The sequence below is a fragment of the Bufo gargarizans genome, chromosome 4 (assembly GCF_014858855.1).
Source record: "Bufo gargarizans isolate SCDJY-AF-19 chromosome 4, ASM1485885v1, whole genome shotgun sequence".
Taxonomy (NCBI): domain Eukaryota; kingdom Metazoa; phylum Chordata; class Amphibia; order Anura; family Bufonidae; genus Bufo; species Bufo gargarizans.
The window spans coordinates 530,503,675-530,527,665 of record NC_058083.1 but is presented as its reverse complement, the minus strand read 5'-3'; the positions used below and the strand labels follow the sequence as shown (position 1 = coordinate 530,527,665).

General features: G+C 53.1%; 1 protein-coding gene across 1 annotated transcript in view; it reads right to left on the bottom strand.

Annotated features, from left to right (window-relative positions):
• Positions 1-817: 817 nt before the first annotated feature.
• LOC122934819 (cytochrome P450 4B1-like) overlaps positions 818-23,991 on the bottom strand; it is a 55,852-nt gene continuing 32,678 nt past the window's right edge. Inside the window, exons 5-7 of the mRNA XM_044290519.1 lie at positions 12,977-13,041; positions 2,141-2,223; positions 818-1,074 (exon numbers count right to left, since the gene is read on the bottom strand). Of these exons, the coding sequence (XP_044146454.1) occupies positions 906-1,074; positions 2,141-2,223; positions 12,977-13,041 (317 nt within the window). The 3' untranslated portion in view covers positions 818-905. The remainder of the gene's footprint in view (positions 1,075-2,140; positions 2,224-12,976; positions 13,042-23,991) is intronic.

The following is a 23,991-nucleotide window of genomic DNA, read 5'->3' as shown; positions in this document are numbered from 1 at the left end:
CGAGGAGCGGAGAGGGCAGAGGAGAGGCGAGGAGCGGAGAGGGCAGGGGAGAGGCGAGGAGCGGAGAGGGCAGAGGAGAGGCGAGGAGCGGAGAGGGCAGGGGAGAGGCGAGGAGCGGAGAGGGCAGGGGAGAGGCGAGGAGCGGAGAGGGCAGGGGAGAGGCGAGGAGCGGAGAGGGCAGGGGAGAGGCGAGGAGCGGAGAGGCAGGGGAGAGGCGAGGAGCGGAGAGGGCATGGGAGAGGCGAGGAGCGGAGAGGGCAGGGGAGAGGCGAGGAGCGGAGAGGGCAGGGGAGAGGCGAGGAGCGGAGAGGGCAGGGGAGAGGCGAGGAGAGGGCAGGGGAGAGACGAGGAGCGGAGAGGGCAGAGGAGAGGCGAGGAGCGGAGAGGGCAGGGGAGAGGCGAGGAGCGGAGAGGGCAGAGGAGAGGAGCGGAGAGGGCAGGGGAGAGGCGAGGAGCGGAGAGGGCAGGGGAGAGGAGCGGAGAGGGCAGGGGAGAGGAGCGGAGAGGGCAGGGGAGAGGGCAGGGGAGAGGGCAGGGGAGAGGCGAGGAGCGGAGAGGGCAGATCTGCCCCATGACCTGTTGTACCTGCTCCTGGCAGCTGAAGGCATCTGTGTTGGTCCCGTGTTCATATGTTCCTGCATTGTTGAGAAAAATGATGTTTTAATATATGCAAATGAGCCTCTAGGAGCAATGGGGGCGTTACCATTACACCTAGAGGCTCTGCTACTGCCACATCCTCTGCACTTTGATTGGAAGAGATGAGGACTGAGGAGAAGGGTGAGTGTGAGGGGTTAATAAGTGACGCATTGACTGTGGATGACGTAATATTCACGGTTTTTATTCCTCAATGAAAACTTTCATTACTATAAATTCTACAGAGTCTTCAAAGGCGGCTTTTGGCTGGTTCAGTGGGCTCTCCTCAGGTATACGTGGATGCCACTCTTGGAACGCAGAACCAGCTGTGGTAGTTTAAGAGCAGGTTTCGAGTCATCTGGTAAAAGTTGAAAGCGCTGAAGTGTGAGAGCCACCGCCACCTTCATCTCATTCATGGCAAAATTCTGACCAATGCAGTTTCTTAAACAGAAACAAAAAAATACATATCAAATGTCTGGTTTTATGTAATAAATCCAATTTTATGTTTCAACCAGAAAATACTTTGAGACTCTGTTCACGTTGACATTGTCTTCTCCTCCTTCTGGATTCAGGTGTGTTTGAGAGTTCTTGTAGGGGAAGAAACAGAAGCAATGGACTCTTAGCAAGCTCCGTCTCTGATGCCACCAGATATAAGGTAGTTATGCTACAAGTCAACATCCAACCTTGAGACATGATAATAACTAAGCCAGCATCTCATCGGCAGACAGCTGTTTCGGGGCAGAAAGTACTGGCCACTTGGACTATAAAACTCCTCAAGCTGATTAAGGCCATCTGCCTAGGACAAGGATGCTCAACCTGCAGCCCTCCGGCTGTTGTAAAACTACAACTCCCACCATGCCCTTCTGTAGGCTGTCCAGGAATGATGGGAGTTGTAGTTTTGCAACAGCTGGAGGGCCGCAGGTTGAGCATGCCTGCGCTAGGAGATACAGTAGCCCTCAAATGCTGACATAGGCCTCTCAGCCAGTTAAACCAGTCCTCTCTGCGCTTCACCAATGAGGCACAATCACCCTGAAACAACCGTCTGCAGATGAGACACTGGCTTAATGAATATCTGAGTCATGTCTCAAGGACATTAACTTTATAGCTGCCTTACATCTGGTGGCATCAGAGGCGGAGGTTGCTAAGGGCTCATTTACATTCCTACTACAATTAAAAGAAACATTGAATGATTGAGCAACACGTGATTTATTGTCCAAAACATCCCTGATATGTCACTTAAATCTAGCCCTAGACCTCAAACATGGCATGAACATATCCGTGGAAGGGTCACGAGTGGCTTCCCCATACAGTTGTGTGGGAAAAGATTCACTAAAATGCGTCATTTATACGTTTAAATGTCGGCTATTTCTGATTTCATGGTTCATGGGGAGGATTCAGATGCCGCCATATCTGTAGCCCATTACGTTATAGGACCCCAGTCTTCGCCCCTGATTCCTGGATATGTGGCTGAACACAGACAGAAAAAACATTACTCGACATGCAATACCTTGGTCCTGCAGCAAAAGGGACAAAGGCGTGGGAATGACGGCCCGCAGAATTCTCTGGAGTAAAGCGAAGAGGGTCAAACACCTGTCAGAGACAATATCAGAGAAGACCTCGTTATAAGAAGAAGTCTCCAAACCATCAGAACGTTCATTGCTTCAGCTATAAGTGGATGGGGTGAGCAGATCTCTGGCTGACCCGGAGGCGTGCCACCTCAGCCACCTCATGGTCGCATCCAGAAGCAGTTGTATCTTCTGTGGCCCCGATCTGTCATTGACACTGAGCCCTAGAGACTGCTGTCAGGAGGCAAAGCCATCGGCCAAACAGGGGAGGCATGGATAATATGGCTGGAAAGGTATGAGGCCAAGTGGGATCCTGGGCGGACACAAAGGCATAAACACTCCTAGCAATAATCATCCCAATAAACCTGAGCCATCTATGAAAGCAAGAAGAGACATCTCCAAGGCATTTAAAGTGAATGGTAATCAGAGGAGTTATCGGTCCAGGAGGGTCCTCTATAAACGCAGAAACAAACACAATGCACCAGCGCTCTGCAAACAGGCCATGTGCCAATGCTACATTATAAAAGGTGAGATTCTTGGCAAATACATTTAGTACAAGATGATTTGTGCCTGTCCGCCAGTGGCAGGGCGCTCTCTAAATACTACCTCTCCCGGTGCCATACTGGCCTCTGCTCAGCCCACTCTATATTTTACCTCTCCTGGTGCCAAATGGATCCTAATAAATGGAGGCTAATCTATTAAGACCCAGATTGATGGACCTATATCACAGCTCCTGGTCATTTTCCATTCCTGCGCTGCCTGTGCCGTACATAGTGCGCCCTGCGCTGCCTGTGCCGTACATAGTGCACCCTGCGCTGCCTGTGCCGTACACAGTGCGCCCTGCGCTGCCTGTGCTGTACATAGTGCGCCCTGTGCCGTACATAGTGCGCCCTGCTCTGCCTGCGCCGTACATAGTGCACCCTGCGCTGCCTGTGCTGTACATAGTGCGCCCTGCACTGCCTGTGCCGTACATAGTGCGCCCTGCGCTGCCTGTGCCGTACATAGTGCGCCCTGCGCTGCCTGTGCCGTACATAGTGCGCCCTGCGCTGCCTGTGCCGTACATAGTGCACCCTGCTCTGCCTGTGCTGTACATAGTGCGCCCTGCGCTGCCTGTGCTGTACATAGTGCGCCCTGCGCTGTCTGTGCTATACATAGTGCGCCCTGCGCTGCCTGTGCCGTACATAGTGCACCCTGCTCTGCCTGTGCTGTACATAGTGTGCCCTGCGCTGTACATAGTGCGCCCTGCCCTGCCTGTGCTCTACATAGTGCGCCCTGCGCTGCCTGTGCTGTACATAGTGCACCCTGCTCTGTCTGTGCCGTACATAGTGCGCCCTGCGCTGCTTGTGCCGTACATAGTGCGCCCTGCGCTGCCTGTGCTGTACATAGTGCGCCCTGCCCTGCCTGTGCTCTACATAGTGCGCCCTGCGCTGCCTGTGCTGTACATAGTGCGCCCTGCGCTGCCTGTGCCGTACATAGTGTGCCCTGCGCTGCCTGTGCTGTACATAGTGCACCCTGCTCTGCCTGTGCTGTACATAGTGCGCCCTGCGCTGCCTGTGCCGTACATAGTGCGCCCTGCGCTGCCTGTGCCGTACATAGTGCGCCCTGCGCTGCCTGTGCCGTACATAGTGCGCCCTGCGCTGCCTGTGCCGTACATAGTGCACCCTGCTCTGCCTGTGCCGTACATAGTGCGCCCTGCGCTGCCTGTGCTGTACATAGTGCGCCCTGCGCTATCTGTGCTATACATAGTGCGCCCTGCGCTGCCTGTGCCGTACATAGTGCACCCTGCTCTGCCTGTGCTGTACATAGTGTGCCCTGCGCTGTACATAGTGCGCCCTGCTCTGCCTGTGCTCTACATAGTGCGCCCTGCGCTGCCTGTGCTGTACATAGTGCACCCTGCTCTGTCTGTGCCGTACATAGTGCGCCCTGCGCTGCTTGTGCCGTACATAGTGCGCCCTGCGCTGCCTGTGCTGTACATAGTGCGCCCTGCCCTGCCTGTGCTCTACATAGTGCGCCCTGCGCTGCCTGTGCTGTACATAGTGCGCCCTGCTCTGTCTGTGCCGTACATAGTGCGCCCTGCGCTGCCTGTGCTGTACATAGCGCTCCCTGCGCTGCCTGTGCCGTACATAGTGCACCCTGCTCTGCCTGTGCCGTACATAGTGCGCCCTGCTCTGCCTATGCCGTACACAGTGCGCCCTGCGCTGCCTGTGCCGTACATAGTGCACCCTGCGCTGCCTGTGCCGTACATAGTGCGCCCTGCTCTGCCTGTGCCGTACACAGTGCGCCCTCCGCTGCCTGTGCCGTACACAGTGCGCCCTCCGCTGCCTGTGCCGTACATAGTGCGCCCTGCGCTGCCTGTGCCGTACATAGTGCGCCCTGCGCTGCCTGTGCTGTACATAGTGCGCCCTGCGCTGCCTGTGCCGTACATAGTGCGCCCTGCGCTGCCTGTGCTGTACATAGTGCGCCCTGTGCCGTACATAGTGCGTCCTGCTCTGCCTGCGCCGTACATAGTGCGCCCTGCTCTGCCTGCGCTATACATAGTGCGCCCTGCGCTGCCTGTGCTGTACATAGTGCGCCCTGCTCTGCCTGTGCTGTACATAGTGCGTCCTGCGCTGCCTGTTCCGTACATAGTGCGCCCTGCTCTGCCTGTGCTATACATAGTGCGCCCTGCGCTGCCTGTGCCGTACATAGTGCGTCCTGTGCTGTACATAGTGCGCCCTGCGCTGCCTGTGCTGTACATAGTGCGCCCTGCGCTGCCTGTGCTGTACATAGTGCGCCCTGCGCTGCCTGTGCTGTACATAGTGCGCCCTGCGCTGCCTGTGCTGTACATAGTGCGCCCTGCGCTGCCTGTGCTGTACATAGTGCGCCCTGCGCTGCCTGTGCTGTACATAGTGCGCCCTGCGCTGCCTGTGCTCTACATAGTGCACCCTGCTCTGCCTGTGCTGTACATAGTGCGCCCTGCCCTGCCTGTGCTCTACATAGTGCGCCCTGCGCCGCCTGTGCTGAACATAGTGCGCCCTGTGCCGTACATAGTGCGCCCTGCTCTGCCTGCGCCGTACATAGTGCGCCCTGCTCTGCCTGCGCTGTACATAGTGCGCCCTGCGCTGCCTGTGCTGTACATAGTGCGCCGTGCGCTGCCTGTGCTGTACATAGTGCACCCTGCGCTGCCTGTGCTCTACATAGTGCACCCTGCTCTGCCTGTGCTATACATAGTGCGCCCTGTGCTGTACATAGTGCGCCCTGCTCTGCCTGTGCTGTACATAGTGCGCCCTGCGCTGCCTGTGCTGTACATAGTGCGCCGTGCGCTGCCTGTGCTGTACATAGTGCACCCTGCGCTGCCTGTGCTCTACATAGTGCACCCTGCGCTGCCTGTGCTGTACATAGTGCGCCCTGCCTGTGCTCTACATAGTGCGCCCTGCCCTGCCTGTGCTCTACATAGTGCACCCTGCTCTGCCTGTGCTATACATAGTGCGCCCTGTGCCGTACATAGTGCGCCCTGCTCTGCCTGCGCCGTACATAGTGCACCCTGCGCTGCCTGTGCCGTACACAGTGCGCCCTGCGCTGCCTGTGCTGTACATAGTGCGCCCTGCGCTGCCTGTGCTATACATAGTGCACCCTGCGCTGCCTGTGCCGTACATAGTGCACCCTGCGCTGCCTGTGCTGTACATAGTGCGCCCTGCTCTGCCTGTGCTATACATAGTGCGCCCTGTGCCGTACATAGTGCGCCCTGCTCTGCCTGCGCCGTACATAGTGCTGCCTGTGCCGTACATAGTGCGCCCTGCGCTGCCTGTGCCGTACATAGTGCGCCCTGCGCTGCCTGTGCTGTACATAGTGCACCCTGCGCTGCCTGTGCTGTACATAGTGCACCCTGCTCTGCCTGTGCTATACATAGTGCGCCCTGCGCTGCCTGTGCTGTACATAGTGCACCCTGCTCTGTCTGTGCCGTACACAGTGCGCCCTGCTCTGCCTGTGCCATACACAGTGCGCCCTGCGCTGCCTGTGCTGTACATAGTGGGCCCTGCGCTGCCTGTGCTGTACATAGTGCTCCCTGCGCTGCCTGTGCCGTACATAGTGCGCCCTGTGCTGTACATAGTGCACCCTGCTCTGCCTGTGCTGTACATAGTGCGCCCTGCGCTGCCTGTGCTGTACATAGTGCGCCATGCGCTGCCTGTGCCGTACATAGTGCGTCCTGTGCTGCCTGTGCCGTACATAGTGCGTCCTGTGCTGTACATAGTGCGTCCTGCGCTGCCTGTGCCGTCCATAGTGCACCCTGCTCTGCCTGTGCTGTACATAGTGCGCCCTGCCCTGCCTGCGCCGTACATAGTGCGCCCTGTGCCGTACATAGTGCGCCCTGTGCTGTACATAGTGCACCCTGCTCTGCCTGTGCTGTACATAGTGCGCCCTGCGCTGCCTGCGCCGTACACAGTGCGCCCTGCGCTGCCTGTGCCGTACATAGTGTGTCCTGCGCTGCCTGTGCTGTACATAGTGCGTCCTGCGCTGCCTGTGCTGTACATAGTGCGCCCTGCGCTGCCTGTGCCGTACATAGTGCGCCCTGCGCTGCCTGTGCCGTACATAGTGCGCCCTGCGCTGCCTGTGCCGTACATAGTGCGCCCTGCGCTGTACATAGTGCATCCTGCGCTGCCTGTGCCGTACATAGTGCGCCCTGCTCTGCCTGTGCTATACATAGTGCGCCCTGCTCTGCCTGTGCTATACATAGTGCTCCCTGCGCTGCCTGTGCCGTACATAGTGCGTCCTGTGCTGTACATAGTGCGCCCTGCGCTGCCTGTGCTGTACATAGTGCGCCCTGCGCTGCCTGTGCTGCACATAGTGCACCCTGCCCTGCCTGTGCTGCACATAGTGCGCCCTGCGCTGCCTGTGCTGTACATAGTGCGCCCTGCGCTGCCTGTGCTGTACATAGTGCGCCCTGCCCTGCCTGTGCTCTACATAGTGCGCCCTGCGCTGCCTGTGCTGTACATAGTGCACCCTGCTCTGTCTGTGCCGTACATAGTGCGTCCTGCGCTGCCTGTGCCGTACATAGTGCACCCTGTGCTGTACATAGTGCGTCCTGCGCTGCCAGTGCCGTACATAGTGCGCCCTGCTCTGCCTGTGCTATACATAGTGCGCCCTGCGCTGCCTGTGCCGTACATAGTGCGTCCTGTGCTGTACATAGTGCGCCCTGCGCTGCCTGTGCTGTACATAGTGCGCCCTGCGCTGCCTGTGCTGTACATAGTGCGCCCTGCCCTGCCTGTGCTCTACATAGTGCACCCTGCGCTGCCTGTGCTGTACATAGTGCACCCTGCTCTGCCTGTGCTGTACATAGTGCGCCCTGCCCTGCCTGTGCTCTATATAGTGCGCCCTGCGCTGCCTGTGCCGTACATAGTGCGCCCTGCTCTGCCTGCGCCGTACATAGTGCGCCCTGCTCTGCCTGCGCTGTACATAGTGCGCCCTGCTCTGCCTGTGCCTACATAGTGCGCCCTGTGCTGTACATAGTGCGCCCTGCGCTGCCTGTGCTGTACATAGTGCGCCCTGTGCTGCCTGTGCTGTACATAGTGCACCCTGCGCTGCCTGTGCTCTACATAGTGCACCCTGCGCTGCCTGTGCTGTACATAGTGCACCCTGCTCTGCCTGTGCTGTACATAGTGCGCCCTGCCCTGCCTGCGCCGTACATAGTGCGCCCTGTGCCGTACATAGTGCGCCCTGCTCTGCCTGCGCCGTACATAGTGCACCCTGCGCTGCCTGTGCCGTACACAGTGCGCCCTGCGCTGCCTGTGCCGTACATAGCGCTCCCTGCGCTGCCTGTACTGTACATAGTGCACCCTGCGCTGCCTGTGCCGTACATAGTGCACCCTGCGCTGCCTGTGCTGTACATAGTGCGCCCTGCTCTGCCTGTGCTATACATAGTGCGCCCTGTGCCGTACATAGTGCGCCCTGCTCTGCCTGCGCCGTACATAGTGCACCCTGTGCTGCCTGTGCCGTACATAGTGCGCCCTGCTCTGCCTGTGCCGTACATAGTGCGCCCTGCGCTGCCTGTGCTGTACATAGTGCACCCTGCGCTGCCTGTGCTGTACATAGTGCACCCTGCTCTGCCTGTGCTGTACATAGTGCGCCCTGCGCTGCCTGTGCTATACATAGTGCGCCCTGCTCTGCCTGTGCTATACATAGTGCGCCCTGCGCTGCCTGTGCTGTACATAGTGCACCCTGCTCTGTCTGTGCCGTACACAGTGCGCCCTGCTCTGCCTGTGCCGTACACAGTGCGCCCTGCGCTGCCTGTGCTGTACATAGTGCGCCCTGCTCTGCCTGTGCTGTACATAGTGCGCCCTGCGCTGCCTGTGCCGTACATAGTGCACCCTGCGCTGCCTGTGCCATACATAGTGCTCCCTGCGCTGCCTGTGCTGTACATAGTTTACCCTGCTCTGCCTGTGCTGTACATAGTGCGCCCTGCTCTGCCTGTGCTGTACATAGTGCGCCCTGCGCTGCCTGTGCCGTACATAGTGCACCCTGCGCTGCCTGTGCCATACATAGTGCTCCCTGCGCTGCCTGTGCTGTACATAGTGCGCCCTGCTCTGCCTGTGCTGTACATAGTGCGCCCTGCGCTGCCTGTGCTGTACATAGTGCACCCTGTGCTGTACATAGCGCTCCCTGCGCTGCCTGTGCCGTACATAGCGCTCCCTGCGCTGCCTGTGCCGTACATAGTGCACCCTGCTCTGCCTGTGCCGTACACAGTGCGCCCTGCGCTGCCTGTGCTGTACATAGTGCACCCTGCTCTGCCTGTGCTATACATAGTGCGCCCTGCTCTGCCTGTGCTGTACATAGTGCGCCCTGCGCTGCCTGTGCTGTACATAGTGCACCCTGCTCTGCCTGTGCCATACATAGTGCTGCCTGTGCCGTACATAGTGCACCCTGCTCTGCCTGTGCTGTACACAGTGCGCCCTGCGCTGCCTGTGCTGTACATAGTGCGCCCTGCTCTGCCTGTGCCGTACATAGTGCACCCTGCGCTGTACATAGTGCGCCCTGCACTGCCTGTGCTGTACATAGTGCGCCCTGCACTGCCTGTGCTGTACATAGTGCACCCTGCGCTGCCTGTGCTGTACATAGTGCTCCCTGCGCTGCCTGTGCCATACATAGTGCGCCCTGCGCTGCCTGTGTTGTACATAGTGCACGCTGCCTGTGTTGTACATAGTGCACCCTGCTCTGTCTGTGCCGTACATAGTGCACCCTGCGCTGCCTGTGCTGTACATAGTGCGCCCTGCACTGCCTGTGCCGTACATAGTGCGCCCTGCGCTGCCTGTGCTGTACATAGTGCACCCTGCTCTGTCTGTGCCGTACATAGTGCACCCTGCGCTGCCTGTGCTGTACATAGTGCGCCCTGCTCTGCCTGTGCTGTACATAGTGCGCCCTGCTCTGCCTGTGCTGTACATAGCGCGCCCTGTGCTGTACATAGTGCGCCCTGCACTGCCTGTGCCGTACATAGTGCGCCCTGCTCTGCCTGTGCCATACATAGTGCTCCCTGCGCTGCCTGTGCCGTACATAGTGCGCCCTGCTCTGCCTGTGCCATACATAGTGCACCCTGCTCTGCCTGTGCCGTACATAGTGCGCCCTGCTCTGCCTGTGCCGTACATAGTGCGCCCTGCCCTGCCTGTGCTCTACATAGTGCGCCCTGCTCTGCCTGTGCCGTACATAGTGCGCCCTGCGCTGCCTGTGCTGTACATAGTGCACCCTGCTCTGTCTGTGCCGTACATAGTGCGCCCTGCTCTGCCTGTGCCATACATAGTGCACCCTGCTCTGCCTGTGCTGTACATAGTGCGCCCTGCTCTGCCTGTGCCGTACATAGTGCGCCCTGCGCTGCCTGTGCTCTACATAGTGCACCCTGCTCTGCCTGTGCCGTACATAGTGCGCCCTGCGCTGCCTGTGCTGTACATAGTGCTCCCTGCGCTGCCTGTGCCGTACATAGTGCGCCCTGCGCTGCCTGTGCCGTACATAGTGCGCCCTGCTCTGCCTGTGCTGTACATAGTGCGCCCTGCGCTGCCTGTGCTGTACATAGTGCTCCCTGCGCTGCCTGTGCTGTACATAGTGCACCCTGCTCTGCCTGTGCTATACATAGTGCGCCCTGCGCTGCCTGTGCTATACATAGTGCACCCTGCTCTGCCTGTGCTCTACATAGTGCGCCCTGCGCTGCCTGTGCTGTACATAGTGCACCCTGCTCTGCCTGTGCTGTACATAGTGCGCCCTGCCCTGCCTGCGCCGTACATAGTGCGCCCTGCTCTGCCGTACATAGTGCGCCCTGCGCTGCCTGTGCTGTACACAGTGCGCCCTGCGCTGCCTGTGCCGTACACAGTGCGCCCTGCGCTGCCTGTGCCGTACACAGTGCGTCCTGCGCTGTCTGTGCCGTACACAGTGCGCCCTGCGCTGATAAAGGTCAGGAGAAGACTACGGTGTATTGGTACAGCAGGGTGCGGGTGCCCACAGAGAGGCCGCCTTTGGCACCGGAGCCATGGGTTCGCGCCACTGACCTAGACGTGCTGTTTCCTGTTTTTGCCCCCCCCCCCATTCCTTGTAGATATAGCTATTGATGGAGGGTAAACCAAAGGACTTGTGCCAAGAATGGCGTCATCTATGAAGAGATATGAAGACCTTTCAGCAGATGCTGGTACAACCACTCAGGACACAACTGTATCCACTCCTCAGCTGAGAGCAGCATTAGACTACATTCATGGATTGCAAGCAGAGATCCTGAAAACTGCACAGAACTGTAACACAAAGCGTATTAGAAATGTACAGTGATTAATCTGTGAAGCCATTTGAGGTCGGCCTCTGAGGTTCAGGGGTAACATATCGACCCTCACAAAATGGCAAAGAGGGGCCATATGTGCGGCGCGCATCACAGCGCTGTTTTCCATACTAGGCCACGCCTCTAACTCCGCCCAAAGCATAATTACCGACTGTCACAACTGCAGCAGCCGGGGGTCGGTGAGTGCACGCGCCATGTGGCCCCTGCGCTTCAATAACCATTTAAATATTAGCAGATAAATCATCAGATTGTAGAGATTTTAGGATCAAAATTGCATCAAATATTGAGGTTATGGCCGAATATACAGGAAGAGGCCGGAGGGTGGTTTAGTAACTGTATTACTGCCCATATATGCACTAATTCCCCGAGTCACAAAGGGGGAAATGTAAGGATCAAAGAGGGACATGGGTCCGACAGAGGGACATGGGTCCGACAGAGGGACATGGGTCCGACAGAGGGACATGGGTCCGACAGAGGGTCATGGGTCCGACAGAGGCACAGAGGGACATGGGTCCGACAAAGGGACAGAGGGACATGGGTCCGACAGAGGGACATGGGTCCGACAGAGGGTCATGGGTCCGACAGAGGGACATGGGTCCGACAGAGGGACATGGGTCCGACAGAGGGACATGGGTCCGACAGAGGGACATGGGTCCGACAGAGGGACATGGGTCCGACAAAGGGACAGAGGGACATGGGTCCGACAGAGGGACATGGGTCCGACAGAGGGTCATGGGTCCGACAGAGGGACATGGGTCCGACAGAGGGACATGGGTCCGACAGAGGGACATGGGTCCGACAGAGGCACAGAGGGACATGGGTCCGACAGAGGGACATGGGTCCGACAGAGGGACATGGGTCCGACAGAGGGACATGGGTCCGACAGAGGGACATGGGTCCGACAGAGGCACAGAGGGACATGGGTCCGACAGAGGGACATGGGTCCGACAGAGGGACATGGGTCCGACAGAGGCACAGAGGGACATGGGTCCGACAGAGGGACATGGGTCCGACAGAGGGACATGGGTCCGACAGAGGGACATGGGTCCGACAGAGGGACAGAGGGACATGGGTCCGACAGAGGGACAGAGGGACATGGGTCCGACAGAGGGACATGGGTCCGACAGAGGGACATGGGTCCGACAAAGGGACAGAGGGACATGGGTCCGACAAAGGGACAGAGGGACATGGGTCCGACAGAGGGACATGGGTCCGACAGAGGGACATGGGTCCGACAGAGGGACATGGGTCCGACAGAGGGACATGGGTCCGACAGAGGGACATGGGTCCGACAGAGGGTCATGGGTCCGACAGAGGCACAGAGGGACATGGGTCCGACAGAGGGACATGGGTCCGACAGAGGGACATGGGTCCGACAGAGGGACATGGGTCCGACAGAGGGACATGGGTCCGACAGAGGGACATGGGTCCGACAGAGGGACATGGGTCCGACAGAGGGACATGGGTCCGACAGAGGGACATGGGTCCGACAGAGGGACATGGGTCCGACAAAGGGACAGAGGGACATGGGTCCGACAAAGGGACAGAGGGACATGGGTCCGACAGAGGGTCATGGGTCCGACAGAGGGACATGGGTCCGACAGAGGGACATGGGTCCGACAGAGGGTCATGGGTCCGACAGAGGGTCATGGGTCCGACAGAGGGACAGAGGGACATGGGTCCGACAGAGGGACAGAGGGACATGGGTCTGACAGAGGGACATGGGTCCGACAGAGGGACATGGGTCCGACAGAGGGACATGGGTCCGACAGAGGGACATGGGTCCGACAGAGGGACATGGGTCCGACAGAGGGACATGGGTCCGACAGAGGGACATGGGTCCGACAGAGGGACAGAGGGACATGGGTCCGACAGAGGGACATGGGTCCGACAGAGGGTCATGGGTCCTACAGAGGGACATGGGGACACGGGTCCTACAGAGGGATACTTGGGAGGTAAGACAGACTATGAATGAGACATAAAATGACTGTACCTCAGGATCCTTCCACACGGCGGGGTTACGGTGAATGCCATATATATGTAAACTGACAACAGTACCTAGAAATGAAGACGTTATAAACATGTATCACCATCCACTAAAACACATTGTGATCATTTAACATTCCAGCTGGACTGGATCACAAGAGCTTACAATCTATGAGGAGACAGAAGAGACACAAGAGGAGTGAGGGCCTGATCACAAGAGCTTACAATCTATGAGGAGACAGAGGAGACACAAGAGGAGTGAGGGCCTGATCACAAGAGCTTACAATCTATGAGGAGACACAAGAGGAGTGAGGACCTGATCACAAGAGCTTACAATCTATGAGGAGACACAAGAGGAGTGAGGACCTGATCACAAGAGCTTATAATCTATGAGGAGACACAAGAGGAGTGAGGACCTGATCGCAAGAGCTTACAATCTATGAGGAGACACAAGAGGAGTGAGGACCTGATCACAAGAGCTTACAATCTATGAGGAGACAGAGGAGACACAAGAGGAGTGAGGGCCTGATCACAAGAGCTTACAATCTATGAGGAGACACAAGAGGAGTGAGGACCTGATCACAAGAGCTTACAATCTATGAGGAGACAGAGGAGACACAAGAGGAGTGAGGGCCTGATCACAAGAGCTTACAATCTATGAGGAGACACAAGAGGAGTGAGGGCCTGATCACAAGAGCTTACAATCTATGAGGAGACACAAGAGGAGTGAGGACCTGATCACAAGAGCTTACAATCTATGAGGAGACACAAGAGGAGTGAGGACCTGATCACAAGAGCTTATAATCTACGAGGAGACACAAGAGGAGTGAGGACCTGATCACAAGAACTTACAATCTATGAGGAGACACAAGAGGAGTGAGGACCTGACCACAAGAGCTTACAATCTATGAGGAGACACAAGAGGAGTGAGGACCTGATCACAAGAGCTTACAATCTATGAGGAGACACAAGAGGGGTGAGGACCTGACCACAAGAGCTTACAATCTATGAGGAGACACAAGAGGAGTGAGGACCTGATCACAAGAGCTTACAATCTATGAGGAGACTCAAGAGGAGTGAGGACCTGATCACAAGTGCTTACAATCTATGAGGAGACACAAGAGGAGTGAGGACCTGACCACAAGAGCTTACAATCTATGAGGAGACACAAGAGGAGTGAAGACCTGATCACAAGTGCCTACAATCTATGAGGAGACACAAGAGGAGTGAGGACCTGACCACAAGTGCCTACAATCTATGAGGAGACACAAGAGGAGTGAGGACCTGATCACAAGAGCTTACAATCTATGAGGAGACACAAGAGGAGAGAAGACCTGATCACAAGTGCCTACAATCTATGAGGAGACACAAGAGGAGTGAGGACCTGATCACAAGTGCCTACAATCTATGAGGAGACACAAGAGGAGTGAGGGCCTGATCACAAGTGCTTACAATCTATGAGGAGACACAAGAGGAGTGAGGGCCTGATCACAAAAGCTTACAATCTATGAGGAGATGGAGGAGACACAAGAGGAGTGAGGACCTGATCACAAGAGCTTATAATCTACGAGGAGACACAAGAGGAGTGAAGACCTGATCACAAGAGCTTACAATCTATGAGGAGACACAAGAGGAGTGAGGACCTGATCACAAGTGCTTACAATCTATGAGGAGACACAAGAGGAGTGAGGGCCTGATCACAAAAGCTTACAATCTATGAGGAGATAGAGGAGACACAAGAGGAGTGAGGACCTGATCACAAGAGCTTATAATCTACGAGGAGACACAAGAGGAGTGAGGACCTGATCGCAAGAGCTTACAATCTATGAGGAGACACAAGAGGAGTGAGGACCTGATCACAAGTGCCTACAATCTATGAGGAGACACAAGAGGAGTGAAGACCTGATCACAAGAGCTTACAATCTATGAGGAGACACAAGAGGAGTGAGGGCCTGATCACAAGAGCTTACAATCTATGAGGAGATAGAGGAGACACAAGAGGTGCGAGGACCTGATCACAAGAGCTTACAGTCTATGAGGAGACACAAGAGGAGTGAGGACCTGATAACAAGAGCTTACAATCTATGAGGAGAAACAAGAGGAGTGAGGACCTGATAACAAGAGCTTACAATCTATGAGGAGACACAAGAGGAGTGAGGGCCTGATCACAAGAGCTTACAATCTATGAGGAGACACAAGAGGAGTGAGGACCTGATCACAAGAGCTTACAATCTATGAGGAAACACAGGAGACACAAGAGGAGTGAGGACCTGATCACAAGAGCTTACAATCTATGAGGAGACAGAGGAGACACAAGAGGTGCGAGGACCTGATCACAAGAGCTTACAGTCTATGAGGAGATAGAGGAGACACAAGAGGAGTAAGGACCTGATCACAAGAGCTTACAGTCTATGAGGAGACACAAGAGGAGTGAAGACCTGATCACAAGAGCTTACAATCTATGAGGAGACACAAGAGGAGTGAGGACCTGATCACAAGTGCTTACAATCTATGAGGAGACACAAGAGGAGTGAGGACCTGATCACAAGAGCTTACAATCTATGAGGAGACACAAGAGGAGTGAGGACCTGACCACAAGAGCTTACAATCTATGAGGAGACACAAGAGGAGTGAAGACCTGATCACAAGAGCTTATAATCTACGAGGAGACACAAGAGGAGTGAGGACCTGATCGCAAGAGCTTACAATCTATGAGGAGACACAAGAAGAGTGATGGCCTGATCACAAGAACTTACAATCTATGAGGAGACACTAGAGGAGTGAGGACCTGATCACAAGAGCTTACAATCTATGAGGAGACACAAGAGGAGTGAGGACCTGATCACAAGAGCTTACAATCTATGAGGAGACTCAAGAGGAGTGAGGACCTGATCATAAGTGCTTACAGTCTATGAGGAGACACAAGAGGAGTGAGGGCCTGATCACAAGAGCCTACAATCTATGAGGAGACACAAGAAGAGTGAGGACCTGATCACAAGAGCTTACAATCTATGAGGAGACACAAGAGGAGTGAAGACCTGATCACAAGAGCTTACAATCTATGAGGAGACACAAGAGGAGTGAGGGCCTAATCACAAGAGCTTACAATCTATGAGGAGATAGAGGAGACACAAGAGGTGCGAGGACCTGATCACAAGAGCTTACAGTCTATGAGGAGACACAAGAGGAGTGAGGACCTGATCACAAGAGCTTACAATCTATGAGGAGACACAAGAGGAGTGAGGACCTGATCACAAGAGCTTACAATCTATGAGGAGACACAAGAGGAGTGAGGACCTGATCACAAGAGCTTACAATCTATGAGGAAACACAGGAGACACAAGAGGAGTGAGGACCTGATCACAAGAGCTTACAATCTATGAGGAGACACAAGAGGAGTGAGGACCTGATCACAAGAGCTTACAATCTATGAGGAGACACAAGAGAAGTGAGGGCCTAATCACAACAGCTTACAGTCTATGAGGAGACACAAGAGGAGTGAGGACCTGATCACAAGAGCTTATAATCTACGAGGAGACACAAGAGGAGTGAGGACCTGATCACAAGAACTTACAATCTATGAGGAGACACAAGAGGAGTGAGGACCTGACCACAAGAGCGTACAATCTATGAGGAGACACAAGAGGAGTGAGGACCTGATCACAAGAGCTTACAATCTATGAGGAGACACAAGAGGGATGAGGACCTGACCACAAGAGCTTACAATCTATGAGGAGACACAAGAGGAGTGAGGACCTGATCACAATAGCTTACAATCTATGAGGAGACTCAAGAGGAGTGAGGACCTGATCACAAGTGCTTACAATCTATGAGGAGACACAAGAGGAGTGAGGACCTGATCACAAGAGCTTACAATCTATGAGGAGACACAAGAGGAGTGAGGACCTGACCACAAGAGCTTACAATCTATGAGGAGACACAAGAGGAGTGAAGACCTGATCACAAGAGCTTATAATCTACGAGGAGACACAAGAGGAGTGAGGACCTGACCACAAGAGCTTACAATCTATGAGGAGACACAAGAGGGGTGAGGACCTGACCACAAGAGCTTATAATCTACGAGGAGACACAAGAGGAGTGAGGACCTGATCACAAGAGCCTACAATCTATGAGGAGACACAAGAGGAGTGAGGACCTGACCACAAGTGCCTACAATCTATGAGGAGACACAAGAGGAGTGAGGACCTGATCACAAGAGCTTACAATCTATGAGGAGACACAAGAGGAGAGAAGACCTGATCACAAGTGCCTACAATCTATGAGGAGACACAAGAGGAGTGAGGACCTGATCACAAGTGCCTACAATCTATGAGGAGACACAAGAGGAGTGAGGGCCTGATCACAAAAGCTTACAATCTATGAGGAGATAGAGGAGACACAAGAGGAGTGAGGACCTGATCACAAGAGCTTATAATCTACGAGGAGACACAAGAGGAGTGAGGACCTGATCACAAGAGCCTACAATCTATGAGGAGACACAAGAGGAGTGAGGACCTGACCACAAGAGCTTACAATCTATGAGGAGACACAAGAGGAGTGAGGACCTGACCACAAGTGCCTACAATCTATGAGGAGACACAAGAGGAGTGAGGACCTGATCACAAGAGCTTACAATCTATGAGGAGACACAAGAGGAGAGAAGACCTGATCACAAGTGCCTACAATCTATGAGGAGACACAAGAGGAGTGAGGACCTGATCACAAGTGCCTACAATCTATGAGGAGACACAAGAGGAGTGAGGGCCTGATCACAAGTGCTTACAATCTATGAGGAGACACAAGAGGAGTGAGGGCCTGATCACAAAAGCTTACAATCTATGAGGAGATGGAGGAGACACAAGAGGAGTGAGGACCTGATCACAAGAGCTTATAATCTACGAGGAGACACAAGAGGAGTGAAGACCTGATCACAAGAGCTTACAATCTATGAGGAGACACAAGAGGAGTGAGGACCTGATCACAAGTGCTTACAATCTATGAGGAGACACAAGAGGAGTGAGGGCCTGATCACAAAAGCTTACAATCTATGAGGAGATAGAGGAGACACAAGAGGAGTGAGGACCTGATCACAAGAGCTTATAATCTACGAGGAGACACAAGAGGAGTGAGGACCTGATCGCAAGAGCTTACAATCTATGAGGAGACACAAGAGGAGTGAGGACCTGATCACAAGTGCCTACAATCTATGAGGAGACACAAGAGGAGTGAAGACCTGATCACAAGAGCTTACAATCTATGAGGAGACACAAGAGGAGTGAGGGCCTGATCACAAGAGCTTACAATCTATGAGGAGATAGAGGAGACACAAGAGGTGCGAGGACCTGATCACAAGAGCTTACAGTCTATGAGGAGACACAAGAGGAGTGAGGACCTGATAACAAGAGCTTACAATCTATGAGGAGACACAAGAGGAGTGAGGACCTGATAACAAGAGCTTACAATCTATGAGGAGACACAAGAGGAGTGAGGGCCTGATCACAAGAGCTTACAATCTATGAGGAGACACAAGAGGAGTGAGGACCTGATCACAAGAGCTTACAATCTATGAGGAAACACAGGAGACACAAGAGGAGTGAGGACCTGATCACAAGAGCTTACAATCTATGAGGAGACAGAGGAGACACAAGAGGTGCGAGGACCTGATCACAAGAGCTTACAGTCTATGAGGAGATAGAGGAGACACAAGAGGAGTAAGGACCTGATCACAAGAGCTTACAGTCTATGAGGAGACACAAGAGGAGTGAAGACCTGATCACAAGAGCTTACAATCTATGAGGAGACACAAGAGGAGTGAGGACCTGATCACAAGTGCTTACAATCTATGAGGAGACACAAGAGGAGTGAGGACCTGATCACAAGAGCTTACAATCTATGAGGAGACACAAGAGGAGTGAGGACCTGACCACAAGAGCTTACAATCTATGAGGAGACACAAGAGGAGTGAAGACCTGATCACAAGAGCTTATAATCTACGAGGAGACACAAGAGGAGTGAGGACCTGATCGCAAGAGCTTACAATCTATGAGGAGACACAAGAAGAGTGATGGCCTGATCACAAGAACTTACAATCTATGAGGAGACACTAGAGGAGTGAGGACCTGATCACAAGAGCTTACAATCTATGAGGAGACACAAGAGGAGTGAGGACCTGATCACAAGAGCTTACAATCTATGAGGAGACTCAAGAGGAGTGAGGACCTGATCATAAGTGCTTACAGTCTATGAGGAGACACAAGAGGAGTGAGGGCCTGATCACAAGAGCCTACAATCTATGAGGAGACACAAGAAGAGTGAGGACCTGATCACAAGAGCTTACAATCTATGAGGAGACACAAGAGGAGTGAAGACCTGATCACAAGAGCTTACAATCTATGAGGAGACACAAGAGGAGTGAGGGCCTAATCACAAGAGCTTACAATCTATGAGGAGATAGAGGAGACACAAGAGGTGCGAGGACCTGATCACAAGAGCTTACAGTCTATGAGGAGACACAAGAGGAGTGAGGACCTGATCACAAGAGCTTACAATCTATGAGGAGACACAAGAGGAGTGAGGACCTGATCACAAGAGCTTACAATCTATGAGGAGACACAAGAGGAGTGAGGACCTGATCACAAGAGCTTACAATCTATGAGGAAACACAGGAGACACAAGAGGAGTGAGGACCTGATCACAAGAGCTTACAATCTATGAGGAGACACAAGAGGAGTGAGGACCTGATCACAAGAGCTTACAATCTATGAGGAGACACAAGAGAAGTGAGGGCCTAATCACAACAGCTTACAGTCTATGAGGAGACACAAGAGGAGTGAGGACCTGATCACAAGAGCTTATAATCTACGAGGAGACACAAGAGGAGTGAGGACCTGATCACAAGAACTTACAATCTATGAGGAGACACAAGAGGAGTGAGGACCTGACCACAAGAGCGTACAATCTATGAGGAGACACAAGAGGAGTGAGGACCTGATCACAAGAGCTTACAATCTATGAGGAGACACAAGAGGGATGAGGACCTGACCACAAGAGCTTACAATCTATGAGGAGACACAAGAGGAGTGAGGACCTGATCACAATAGCTTACAATCTATGAGGAGACTCAAGAGGAGTGAGGACCTGATCACAAGTGCTTACAATCTATGAGGAGACACAAGAGGAGTGAGGACCTGATCACAAGAGCTTACAATCTATGAGGAGACACAAGAGGAGTGAGGACCTGACCACAAGAGCTTACAATCTATGAGGAGACACAAGAGGAGTGAAGACCTGATCACAAGAGCTTATAATCTACGAGGAGACACAAGAGGAGTGAGGACCTGACCACAAGAGCTTACAATCTATGAGGAGACACAAGAGGGGTGAGGACCTGACTACAAGAGCTTATAATCTACGAGGAGACACAAGAGGAGTGAGGACCTGACCACAAGTGCCTACAATCTATGAGGAGACACAAGAGGAGTGAGGACCTGATCACAAGAGCTTACAATCTATGAGGAGACACAAGAGGAGAGAAGACCTGATCACAAGTGCCTACAATCTATGAGGAGACACAAGAGGAGTGAGGACCTGATCACAAGTGCCTACAATCTATGAGGAGACACAAGAGGAGTGAGGGCCTGATCACAAAAGCTTACAATCTATGAGGAGATAGAGGAGACACAAGAGGAGTGAGGACCTGATCACAAGAGCTTATAATCTACGAGGAGACACAAGAGGAGTGAGGACCTGATCACAAGAGCCTACAATCTATGAGGAGACACAAGAGGAGTGAGGACCTGACCACAAGAGCTTACAATCTATGAGGAGACACAAGAGGGGTGAGGACCTGACCACAAGAGCTTATAATCTACGAGGAGACACAAGAGGAGTGAGGACCTGATCACAAGAGCCTACAATCTATGAGGAGACACAAGAGGAGTGAGGACCTGACCACAAGTGCCTACAATCTATGAGGAGACACAAGAGGAGTGAGGACCTGATCACAAGAGCTTACAGTCTATGAGGAGACACAAGAGGAGTGAGGACCTGATCATAAGTGCTTACAGTCTATGAGGAGACACAAGAGGAGTGAGGACCTGATCACAAGTGCCTACAATCTATGAGGAGACACAAGAGGAGTGAAGACCTGATCACAAGAGCTTACAATCTATGAGGAGACACAAGAGGAGTGAAGACCTGATCACAAGAGCTTACAATCTATGAGGAGACACAAGAGGAGTGAGACCTGATCACAAGAGCTTACAGTCTATGAGGAGACACAAGAGGAGTGAGGACCTGATAACAAGAGCTTACAATCTATGAGGAGACACAAGAGGAGTGAGGACCTGATAACAAGAGCTTACAATCTATGAGGAGACACAAGAGGAGTGAGGACCTGATCACAAGAGCTTACAATCTATGAGGAGACACAAGAGGAGTGAGGACCTGATCACAAGAGCTTACAATCTATGAGGAAACACAGGAGACACAAGAGGAGTGAGGACCTGATCACAAGAGCTTACAATCTATGAGGAGACACAAGAGGAGTGAGGACCTGATCACAAGAGCTTACAATCTATGAGGAGACACAAGAGGAGTGAGGACCTGATCACAAGAGCTTACAGTCTATGAGGAGACAGAGGAGACACAAGAGGTGCGAGGACCTGATCACAAGAGCTTACAGTCTATGAGGAGATAGAGGAGACACAAGAGGAGTAAGGACCTGATCACAAGAGCTTACAGTCTATGAGGAGACACAAGAGGAGTGAAGACCTGATCACAAGAGCTTACAATCTATGAGGAGACACAAGAGGAGTGAGGACCTGATCACAAGTGCTTACAATCTATGAGGAGACACAAGAGGAGTGAGGGCCTGATCACAAAAGCTTACAATCTATGAGGAGATAGAGGAGACACAAGAGGAGTGAGGACCTGATCACAAGAGCTTATAATCTACGAGGAGACACAAGAGGAGTGAGGACCTGATCGCAAGAGCTTACAATCTATGAGGAGACACAAGAAGAGTGAGGGCCTGATCACAAGAACTTACAATCTATGAGGAGACACTAGAGGAGTGAGGACCTGATCACAAGAGCTTACAATCTATGAGGAGACACAAGAGGAGTGAGGACCTGATCACAAGAGCTTACAATCTATGAGGAGACTCAAGAGGAGTGAGGACCTGATCATAAGTGCTTACAGTCTATGAGGAGACACAAGAGGAGTGAGGGCCTGATCACAAGAGCCTACAATCTATGAGGAGACACAAGAAGAGTGAGGACCTGATCACAAGAGCTTACAATCTATGAGGAGACACAAGAGGAGTGAAGACCTGATCACAAGAGCTTACAATCTATGAGGAGACACAAGAGGAGTGAGGGCCTGATCACAAGAGCTTACAATCTATGAGGAGATAGAGGAGACACAAGAGGTGCGAGGACCTGATCACAAGAGCTTACAGTCTATGAGGAGACACAAGAGGAGTGAGGACCTGATCACAAGAGCTTACAATCTATGAGGAGACACAAGAGGAGTGAGGACCTGATCACAAGAGCTTACAATCTATGAGGAGACACGAGAGGAGTGAGGACCTGATCACAAGAGCTTACAATCTATGAGGAGACACAAGAGGAGTGAGGACCTGATCACAAGAGCTTACAATCTATGAGGAGACACAAGAGGAGTGAGGGCCTAATCACAACAGCTTACAGTCTATGAGGAGACAGAGGAGACACAAGAGGTGCGAGGACCTGATCACAAGAGCTTACAGTCTATGAGGAGACACAAGAGGAGTGAGGACCTGATCACAAGAGCTTACAATCTATGAGGAAACACAGGAGACACAAGAGGAGTGAGGACCTGATCACAAGAGCTTACAATCTATGAGGAGACACAAGAGGAGTGAGGGCCTGATCACAAGAGCCTACAATCTATGAGGAGACACAAGAGGAGTGAGGACCTGATCACAAGAGCTTACAATCTATGAGGAGACACAAGAGGAGTGAGGACCTGATCACAAGAGCTTATAATCTACGAGGAGACACAAGAGGAGTGAGGACCTAATCACAAGAGCTTACAATCTATGAGGAGACAGAGGAGACACAAGAGGTGCGAGGACCTGATCACAAGAGCTTACAATCTATGAGGAGACAGAGGAGACACAAGAGGTGCGAGGACCTGATCACAAGAGCTTACAGTCTATGAGGAGATAGAGGAGACACAAGAGGAGTGAGGACCTGATCACAAGAGCTTACGGTCTATGAGGAGACACAAGAGGAGTGAGGACCTGATCACAAGAGCTTACAATCTATGAGGAGACACAAGAGGAGTGAGGACCTGATCACAAGAGCTTACAGTCTATGAGGAGACACAAGAGGGGTGAGGACCTGATCACAAGAGCTTACAATCTATGAGGAGACACAAGAGGAGTGAGGACCTGATCACAAGAGCTTACAATCTATGAGGAGACACAAGAGGAGTGAGGACCTGATCACAAGAGCTTACGGTCTATGAGGAGACACAAGAGGAGTGAGGACCTGATCACAAGAGCTTACAATCTATGAGGAGACACAAGAGGAGTGAGGACCTGATCACAAGAGCTTACAATCTATGAGGAGACACAAGAGGAGTGAGGACCTGATCACAAGAGCTTACAGTCTATGAGGAGATAGAGGAGACACAAGAGCAGTGAGGGCCTGATCACAAGAGCTTACAATCTATGAGGAGATAGAGGAGACACAAGAGGTGCGAGGACCTGATCACAAGAGCTTACAGTCTATGAGGAGACACAAGAGGGTTGTCTCTTCCTTAATAATGGTGGTTTACTAGTCACTGACTGTGAACCACAATGACAGAGTTCCCTTTAATGGAGGAGATGTCTGGAGAATGACCGTGAAGAGGTCACCCCATAGCTAGACTTGCTTCCACCCCTATTGAGAATTGGGTTTATTAGGGTTTACAATAAGCCATTGATATAAGAACAATATAAGGAGATGAACGCCACAATATAGCAAGTGGTTTCTG